Source organism: Pituophis catenifer, unplaced genomic scaffold (genome assembly GCF_029215685.1).
Source record: "Pituophis catenifer annectens isolate HBS135680 unplaced genomic scaffold, rPitCat1.0.hap2 SCAF_371, whole genome shotgun sequence".
Lineage (NCBI taxonomy): Eukaryota > Metazoa > Chordata > Lepidosauria > Squamata > Colubridae > Pituophis > Pituophis catenifer.
Genome location: NW_027257251.1, coordinates 21,319 through 31,633, shown reverse-complemented (window position 1 = coordinate 31,633; position 10,315 = coordinate 21,319). Strand labels below are relative to the sequence as shown.

Genomic DNA, 10,315 nt, shown 5'->3' with positions numbered 1-10,315 from the left:
AGGGCTTTGTGGACAGAGTAGCGATCTCTTGAGATAAGATCAACAATGCCTCCAGTAGCAGCTTGTGCCTCTAAAAGCTTTTGGGCTGTCATTGGATCCACCAATTTCTTACTAAGTGCCAACTTAATGTTGTACTTGTTGTCATAGGTTGTGTCATACACTCCAGCAATAGGAAAAGTATCATCACAGAAAGCCATCTGTGGACCAGAAGAGAAGAAACTTTGCTTTTGTTGAAAAACAGGAGATGAAATTGGAGACTTGGAAATAATTGATCCTATAGAAAGGGATGTATTCTGCTTAGTTTCCCCAGCTACAAGTAGAGCAAACTCAGAGATAGGGATTTTGCCTTCCTTGTAAAGTTGGTATTCTTCTTTTGTAATCCTTTTGAACCGCAGAGCATCATCAATGGAGTACTGTTTTCCACTCTTTTTGTCGAGAAGAACAGAAACATCCCCTTTGGATCCCAGGGTTGCAATTTCTTCCCAATCGCATTCTAGTTCTTGCAAATGGATATACTGACATCTATCTATCATGCCTCTCTTGTAAGCCTCGTAGGGTGACATATCTTTACCAGTGTCTGGATCCAGGATAGATATCTTGGTAGAGAGATTTGTCTCTCTCATCCGAGTCTCATTGTTCAGTTCTTCTCTGTTGATTCTGGATTGGAGTTCCCGGATAGTCCTCTCTTTTTCATAAATATTATCCTTCTCCATAAGTATATCTGATTCCAGACGGGAAACCTCCTGGACAAATTGGATCTTCTTTTGCCTGTCACTTTCAGTCCTTTGGCTCAAGAGCTTGGTCTGTTCTCTAAGGAAAAGGGCTTTTTGTTGCTTCTGTTTTTCCAGTTCCCTTAATTCATCTTCAAGACTGGCTTTTTCTTGCATTGTCACATTCCGAGTTTTCTGGAGGTCAGCTTCTTCTCTGGTCCATGTGCACTTCATGCCTTCTGCTCTCTCAATCTTCTCTTTCAGATGTCTGATACTTTCTTCTGCATTTTGCCGAGCAGTTCGTTCTTTGCTTAGCAGATCCCAAAGACGTGTTCGCTCATTTTCAAGCACTCTATCTTTTTCTACTCTGATTACTTCCTTATATATTGTCTTTTCCTGGGACTTTGTCTTTTGTAGAACATCAATCTGGGCTTGAAGGTTCTTGCATTCCCTCTGGAGGCTTAATACTTGAACTTTCTCCTTATCTAGTTCAGTTCGCAAATTGGTACTAGATTGTTCAAGAACCGGATCTTTCTCTACCTTGATTACTTCCTCCATGATTATTTTTTCTTGAACTGGAACTGGGCTTTCTTCAATTTCTTTTATCCTCAGGGTGATCTGCCGCATCTCCTTTTCCAGAGCAAGCCTTTTGTTTCTGTCATCTTGGAGGTTCAGCATTTTTTCTTTGTCTTCCACTGTTGCCCGAAGCAATTGGACCTCATGATCCATCCTTCGCCGGTTGCTTGTTTGTTCATCTAAATTCCTGCTCAGCCTCTTGTGCTCTTCCCTAAGCTTCACATCTTTCTGAGTAACAACCACCTCCTGCACCACCACTTTTTCCTCAGGCTTTCTTCTCTCCAGAAGCATGTACTTATTCTGCAGATCATAAATGGCATCTTCAGTTGCTCTTCTCTTTTGTAATATGTTACGTACTTCTTGGCGAAGACATTCAGCCTCTTTTTCTAATAGAGGGTCATTCTCATATCGGACAATCTCCTTAGTAACAACTTTGGTTTCAACTTTGGCTCTTTCTCTTTTCCACTCATCCCTTTCTCCTTCTAACCTGATTAGCTGTTCTTGGAATCGACCGTTTGCATTCACAAGATCATTTAGCTGCTCTTTCAACCGGTCTATTTCTCTCAATATCTCTGGGCTCTTTTCTGTTTTTCACCACCTCTTGGATGACTTCTTTAAACTCCACGGAAGGTGCTTGAGATCTAAGAACTTTCAGTTCAGTCAAGGCTGTTTCTACCTCCTGATCAACTCTTTTTCTTTTCCTTGAAATTTCTTGGAGTTCTCCGCTTCAAATGTGCTATCTCTCTCTGTTTCTGGGTCTAGGTGAAAAATCTCATTGGACTCTTTCTTTTATCTCCACCCTAGGCTTTGACTTCTCCATAGTGCTGTATTTGCTCTGCAGCTGTGTCAGTTCACTAGACAATAACAAGTTCTTGTTCCTACTCTTCATCAATAAGCTTTTGAAGAGTGGAAGACTCTTTTAGGAGCTCCGGATCTTGCTCCACTTGTTTTGTTTCTCTCACAACGACTTTGGGTTCAGTTGCTTCAATCAGCTTCTCAAGATCCTCAATTTTGCTTTTCATTTTCCCTATCGTATCCATTGCAGACTTCTTCTTGAAACTATCTTCATCAATTTGCATTTGCAGTGATCTGATTGCCTTTAGCATTTCTGGATCCTTCTCTAACTTCACCACCTCTTTTACAACTATTTTCTCTCTGATGTTTGACTGCTTTTGCTCCAAGAGGTGCAACTCTTTCCTGAGCTGTTCAATTTCAGAAGAAGAAGTTGAATGATCACGTAGATACCTGATTTCTTCTTGGAGTCTTGCTGCTTGGGCATTTAGATTTGGATCTTTCTCTGTTTTTGTAACTTCTTTTTGTAAGCAGCTGGCTTTTTCACAAACTTCTATCTTTTTCCATTTCAAGGAATATATTATTCACTTTCTCAATATCTGCCTGTAAATCAGCTCTTTTCTTCTTTTCATTCTCAATTTGATTAGAGATTTTAGCAAGATCCACGCTCCAGAACTGGATCTCTATAATAATCAATCACTTCTTTCTCCTCGATTCTTTCAATGGGCCGTTGGGTTTTCAATGTCAGAAGTTTAGTTCTCTGCTGCTCCAGTTCTTGCTGTAGGTTGGCTTTCCTGCTCTGTTCCTCTTTAAGCTGAGACTTCAGGATTTCGGATTCACGTACGTTTTTGGACTGCTGGGTTTGTTCATGCATTACCTGCGCTGTATCACTTACTTCTTTCTGCAGAAAGAAAGGGGGGGAAAAGAAAACAAAAAGAAAGTATTGTTGATTCTTAATACTATGAAATTTACTTCCAGGCCTCAACTTCTATATGACTGGTTCCTTGGAGTATGTGGCAACATTGGTGAACCCACAAAAGTGAGATTAAACTGGGATTAAGAATCAAATCTTAACTGAGCCATGAACTCACTAAATCCTTCTAGGGAATTTTTTAAAAAAAACCTACATGGAATCCTTCAGATTATTCACTGGATTCTGTTTTAGCAAAGTACACAGTTTGCCTAAGAATATATGGGGACAGATACTTAAGTGCAGCACTAAAAGAACCAAATGAACCTTATTAAGAATATTATATCCTCTGATATAAAGCCTGCATCACATATACACCTTTTTGTGTTCCCCTTACGACAGGGAAAGGAAAACGGAGGATGTTCTGTTCTTTCAGTAGGAAGCAAGTAAAATATTAGGCTTCCAGCCAGGGAAAAGAGAGCAGAAAATATCATAGGAAGAAAGATGTCTCTTGTTTTTCCTACCTGTTTCTAATGGTCAATAAGATAAAAAATGCAACTTTAAAAGTTTTAACATTCTTCAGAAGCTCCAATACGCCTGGTGGCGCAGCAGACTAAAGCACTGTTATTAACACCCAGCTGCCTGCAATTACTGCAAGTTCAAATCTCACCAGGCTCAAGGTTTACTCAGCCTTCCATCCTTTCTAAGGTAGGTAAAATGAGGACCCCGGATTGTGGGGGCAATAAGATGACTTTGTATAAATATACAAAAGTATGAAGGCTATTGCTTAACGCATTGTAAGCCGCCCTGGGTCTCCGGAGAAGGGCAGCATATAAATCAAATAAAAAAAAAAATTGTCTCAACCTTTCTTCCCTTTCCTATAACATAGGGCTACCAATACTGGCTTAATGACTGAAATTATTAATATAAAGCGCTTTGAACTGAAAAAGTACTGCCCAAACATTATTGACAATTTTATTTCAACATTCTTGGACAATGACAAAAATATGCCAGCAACGGTAAATATGAACTGTTATACCAAAGAACTACAAATGGGATGAAACCCTGAAGGTTATGATTTTATTTCATTGAAAAAACCCCAGTCCTCAGAGATTTTGGCTTTTTATATTTACTTAATGTAGAATTGAAATTTGCCTCCATATTTTAAATTACTTTTTCAAAAGTGCAGTTTTGCTTTCTGAAGTTATTTGAAAGTAGGACACAATTTTCAAATTGGATCAAATATTAAAAAGCAAAGTTGTGATGAATGAGATATGGGATATTATTATTAATGTTGCAATTGTGATTAGAAATGCAAAGAAATAAAATTATAAACATTGCTTTCCTCTTTTGGTAAAGCATGTTAGGAAATTATAGTTCCTGTATCATTTACATATAGAGAGGCAAAAGCAATTCAAAATAACAATCTTACTTGCTATAATCCTGAAGAAAAACTAATGAACTTTCTTTTCACTTGTAAGAGATGCTCTAATATTAAGCATTATCCATATAATTTCAAATGATTTAGGCATACCTTATTCATAATTTTCTTGGCAAATTCCAACCAGCAGATTTGTTGCTTGTTTTCAGCGGCAGTCTCTGCATAGAGTTTTGTCATATCATTTTCCTAAAGCCAATTAACACACAATATTATTCAGATATGGGATTTCCTCTATCAAGATAACTAACACCCCGTAAACTATAATATTTATTTTAAAAATATTAATACTAGATCACAATGTTGAACAAATAGCTTTCTGTGGATTTAGCAAAATGCTATTAAATCTGGAGAAAATGATATTTAATCTGGAAATAATATTTCCTATTTATTTTGAAACACCAGAAATACAACTCTTTACATGTTTATTCAGAAGTAAATTTTCAACATGTTCAAAGGGATTTACTGCCAGGTAACTATATGACAAAATATATTTAGGGCTGCAACCAATCTTTGAATGTCTTGGCCTTCCTGCTATTTGCTGGGAGTATGTTAGATGCGGTTTGTGTGAATGTCAGAAAAATGTAGGTGCAGAAGATTTTCACCAATGGAAGAAGTTCAAAATTATTACCAGCTAATTCTAAAAACTTGCAACTCCCTTAGCCACCAACTTTCCCTAATAGATTTTATTTAATTATACCAATTTTGAATACTCCCCTCATTAGTTTGTCAAATATTTTTCTTTTTTTTTTAAATACTTTATTGATTTTCTTTTTTTCAAATAGCATATTACAGAATTATTTCATTCAACCCAATATTTTAAACTGCCAGATATTAGATTGAATGTTCCAAATTGTTTATGGTTTTTTCAAAATTGTTGTGCTTGTGCTTCTTTGATATTGTGAAAACTGCTTCCTGAGCATGAAGTAGCAATTTAGGAAGAGCATATATTTTTATAAGTAAATCCAGGCTTTGGGCTTAGTCACTCACCTGAGCCTGAATGCTCTCTTGGAGTGGAGTTACCCGGAGACGCTTGGCAGATGAAGCAGCCAGAGAAGGATCCAGAGACGATCGATATTTTCCTGCCTGAAGTTCATAATCCTGTTTTTTTAAATAAATACCAACCAGTCATATAATTGGAGGAGGATAGGTAGGTTTGCTAATTGGAAATGGAAACTGTAGAACCATGCAAAACATACATTGAGAATAGACTGCACATTCCGGGACAAGTTAATCACTGAATTTTTGTCAGACTCTTTACTCTGGATTTCATCTGCCAGCCTCTGTAGGAGAAGTAGAGATAGAGAGTTAGGATACGTTCCTGCACAATGTTAGATTAATAATTAGATTTTTGCCTATCTTTTAAGCACTAATTCTATGATTATTGCTTTATAAGCAATATATATTGTAACAGTCCCTGCGCTTGTGAATTTTTCAGGACATTGTACATTGCCATTTACTGTTGCAGTCACTGAGTAAAGAACAAGCATGTGTGAATGTTACATGCAGGCATATCTCTCTTTCATCAATTCCTGCATGAAAGATGCCTAGTGGGAATGTGCCTTCCATCCTTTTTGTTTGAGCATAAGGCAATGCTCTCATACCTTCTGGGCCTCGAGCTTGTAGTTAATTTGGCTCGGTCCATCTGTGGTCTTGACCTTGTGCTTCGGGAGATTGTTGAGCCAGAATATCAGATTCTCATTGGCATTTTGGAACTGCTGGTAAATGAGGCTGGTATCCCAAAGTGTCTTCTCCCTGCACAGCAAGATGGCTGAGATTAAGTAGCAAACTTCTTTGGATGACTTCAAGAAAAGAACTTACGAAGAACAAAGTCCAGAAATAGTCATAAAAGTAAAGGTAAAAGTAAACTCAGCTTTTACAATACACGGAGAAAGGCTTTATAAACAGATTGGTTTTTTAATAATTAGTTGACATTTTTATGTCAGGATCTCTTAACAGAATAACAGAGTTGGAAGGGACCTTGGAGGTCTTCTAGTCAACCCCCTGTGCTTAAGCAGGAAACCCTATACCATTTCAGACAAATGGCTGTCCAATTTCTTCTTAAAAACTTCCAGCGTTGGAGCATTCACAATTTCCGAAGCTATTCCACTGATTAATTATTCTAACTGTCAGGAAATTTCTCCTTAGTTCTAGGTTGCTTCTTTCCTTGATTAGTTTCCATCCATTGCTTCTTATCAAGTATTTAACTCAATTATTAATGGCAATGAACAGTGCTCATGATTTGCAGTGTATGAATATCCAAGAAAGAGCATAAACTGCAAAAAATTCCTATCCAGCTTTAAAATCCCCTGAGAATATGAGAAGGGAGTTTATAAAAACTGTCAATCCTCTATTGCTAAGATCTTACAAAAGCAACATTTTCAATATCTTTGTTTCTTTGTTTAAAAGACTTACATGGCCACTATATTATGTAACACAACTCTGTGTGGCTTGAAAGAATTAAAAACACCAAGAAACAGTATACATAGTTCTTGATTTACAATAATTCATTTAGTGATTGTTCAAAGTTACAACAGCACTGAAAAAAGTGACATGGCCATTTTTTACATTTATGACCTTACTTTCATACTAATCATTTCCGCCATTAGAGTAAGCGAGGTTTCTCACCGTTGATCCAGCTGGTCAGCTACAATATGATACCGATCATTAATGAGCTGGACTTCCTTTTTCTGCCTGGGCAGATCTGGACAGTATTCTTGAAAATTGTTCTGCACGGCACTGCAGCTGTGCTCTGCATCCTTAAGGCTTCGGTTTAACTTGAGCAAGCAGTTCTCCTGTTTCACCAAATCACGTTTCAGTTTCTGAAAAAAGGAAAAGATACATGTGTCATGGAGACATACAAACGGCATAAATATGTATTTGTGCAACTGTTTACTCAAATCATCTGATCTTTGAAAGTGTTCTATCTGCTTTCTCTTTCGATCGGTTTATTAGGGGAAAGAGAGCATAGACAAATAATTGGATTTTAAGAAAAGAAAGGAGCTGTAAATTCAGTCGCGGGGAAAGAAACAGCATAGAAAAGTGGCTAAGGCTGAGGGAAAAATTGAGAAATGAAATGCAGAAAGAGATCGGGAAGAGGCTCTGTGGGAGAAAATAATAATTTTCCTTGTTTTATAATTAGGATGCTGGAACCAAATGCCTCGCATCAGGAATAACGTGTTTTTTTGAGCCAAGGACATATTTGGAATATTGACAGCACATCATTGCATGTTCTCATTAAATGACTGTCAAGTGGGGAAGATGGAAGAGAGTTTGTCTTTCATAAATGATGGTAGTTATGTTGCTCATAAAACAGCCATTTAACAGAAGATGATTGGTGACACTGTTTTTTCCTTCTCCCCTCTAGATGGGTTTCTGTTGTGAAGGCAACTTATTTTTTTCGGAACTGTAATGCACACTGCAGCCAGAAATACTTTTGGGATTTTCCTGGGCTCCAAATGTACATCTCTACATAAAAAAATGTTAGGGCACAGTTCTTTTCAGTATCCCCATTTCCCAATTCTACTCTTTTTATATATTATTAATGTAATTAAATCTCTCTTTTTTTTAAAAAAAAAAGAGATCTATGGAAAGAGATTGCAGGGCATGAGTGAAAATGTTGTGCTCCAAGCACAGTGCCTCTGCCTGTGTCTGGTTTCTTCTATTGGCAAATCAAGAAATTATTGTAGTGTAGGTACTAATGAGTCAATATGAAATGCTTGCATCTACCTCTGTTTGTCTTTTGGCTGTATTGTTTAAATTATTAAAAGGGACTAATTGTTTTAAATCAAGAAATCTTTCCACAAGAGCCTTAGTGCAAAGAAACGCAACCTGTATACCATTTTAATCATTCATGAATGTGTGTGACCTACATATTATGGCCAAAGGGCACAATTTGAGGGTTAAGTGAGCTCTAAATATCCTTTAAACATAAATACAGAATTTTAATTTTGAACATAACTAAAGGAGAAAATGATTAATAATAAGGCTGGGCAAAAGCAACATTAACTACATTTTATTCATTGATGAGTGGGCAGCCATATAAATTGAACAAGACCATTTATATCCCATCTTTCCTCCATGAGCTTAAGGTGGCATATCTAATATGTTCTTCTCCATAATTTTATTGTATGCCACCCAGAGCTCCTCTCTGTTGGAGATGGGTGGTTCAAAAATGTGAAAAACAAACAAGTAAGCAAACAAATAAGTTTATCTTAATGGTTTGATCTTTATTTGGGCTTTTAGTTGATCAACTCTATTCTGTTAATGTAAGGGTGTGAGATTGGATGGTTGGATGGATGAGCATTATCACATGGGGTATCCATGACTTCAGACAACTCTTACCTGAAGTTCATTAGCCCGATCTTGCAATGCTTTAGGTGAAGCTGGAATGGTACCATCATGAGATAGCTTGGCCTCAATGGTGCTAATGATCCTGTCCACATTTTCTATCTGAGTTTCCAAGTTTATACTTGCTTTGGCTCTGAGGAGTGGGAGACAATTTCACACTAAGACTGTTTTCATCAGTAGCACAATAAAACAAAAAGTTCTTCCCCTACATCTGTGATGGCGAACCTATGGCACGCATGCCCGAGGTGGAACGCAGAGCCATCTTTCCGGGCATGCGAGCTGTCACTGCAACTCACCTGAGCATGCGCCCCAGCTGGTGTTCAGGCCTCCGGTGCGCATGCGCACAATTCAGGGGACCCAGTTGGTCTTCGGAGCTATCCTGCACATGCGTGTGAGTTTGTGCATGTGCACAAGAGTACTTTTGCACAGTGTGCACATGCATAGATGGCATTCGTGCGAGTGCATTGCACGTGTGAAAACTGTGCATTTGCAGATGGTGTGATAATGCACGCAGCGTGCTGGGGAGCCACATGAAAGCCATGCGCTTGTGCAGTGGTGCGGTTGCACATACAGCGTACAGGGGAGGAGCTGCGTGTTAGCATGTATAGCACAGCGCACACAAAGTGCATACCTGTTTGACCCTCGGTGAGTAAAAGGTTCGCCACCACTGCCCTACATCTTTCAACTTGTATTTACAGAAACATTTTGAAGAAGGCTGCTTCTTTACCGCTAAAGATTTTTGGCCAAAAGATACTATGGAAGTTACTTACTTTTCATCATATAATCTGGAGAGTACTTTAATATCATTGTATTTATTCTTGATGTTGTTGAGCATCACAGGAATTTGAGAGGCAGAGGTACCAGCAGGCTTTTTTGAAAGATAGGTCTCACATGCTTTCTGAGCAGCTTCTTTTTCTGTTCCTATAATCTGAATTCTCCAGTTTGTTCCCTAATAAAAATGAAGATTTTTTTAAAAAAAAATTAGTTCAACTGAATGGGCTGCAATGATTATATGTATGGCAGGGTGATGGAGTTGAGGGGATGATGTACACCAACCTTGTCTTGTCCTATATCTATCCTAGATGCCTCCATATTTTGTTTTGTCTGAAACCTGGAACAATCAGTAGATTCTGGATTCTGGATGGTAGCTAATCCAAAGTAATCCAACAGACTATTCCATAATGCAGTAGTTTATTCCCAATTGAACACAAAACACAATGTATTCTCTGTTTTGTACTGTTTTGTATTCTCTGTACTGATGAACAGTATAGCTAGTCACACATTTGATTAAAGCATTGAAAAATAGAAAAAGACAGGAAACAATCCCTTCTACAAAATAGTAGGGGAGTTGATAGAATGTGAATCTAATCTTAATCAAACAACTAAAAATATTGGATTATAAGGCCTCTCTCTGTTCTTTAGTATTCAATCATGTCAGTGAGCATTAATTCTTGCTTGGTTTTACACCAGCAGTAAATGCACTCCATTCTTTTTTGACATGTGCAGTATATAAATATTTTAGCTTTGGGTAGTATCCAG

The 10,315-nt window shown here is 37.7% G+C and overlaps 1 protein-coding gene across 1 annotated transcript in view; it reads right to left on the bottom strand.

The window, feature by feature from the left end:
* Window positions 1-5: 5 nt before the first annotated feature.
* The window catches only part of LOC139326940 (envoplakin-like), a gene marked incomplete at its 3' end in the record, with an annotated part of 31,058 nt that continues 20,748 nt past the window's right edge, over window positions 6-10,315 (bottom strand). Inside the window, 15 exon segments of the mRNA XM_070956664.1 lie at window positions 6-1,877; window positions 1,879-2,007; window positions 2,009-2,030; window positions 2,032-2,060; window positions 2,062-2,166; window positions 2,168-2,602; window positions 2,604-2,741; window positions 2,743-2,979; window positions 4,523-4,615; window positions 5,417-5,527; window positions 5,626-5,709; window positions 6,031-6,181; window positions 7,055-7,248; window positions 8,771-8,909; window positions 9,547-9,725. Coding sequence (XP_070812765.1) covers window positions 6-1,877; window positions 1,879-2,007; window positions 2,009-2,030; window positions 2,032-2,060; window positions 2,062-2,166; window positions 2,168-2,602; window positions 2,604-2,741; window positions 2,743-2,979; window positions 4,523-4,615; window positions 5,417-5,527; window positions 5,626-5,709; window positions 6,031-6,181; window positions 7,055-7,248; window positions 8,771-8,909; window positions 9,547-9,725 — 3,918 coding nt within the window.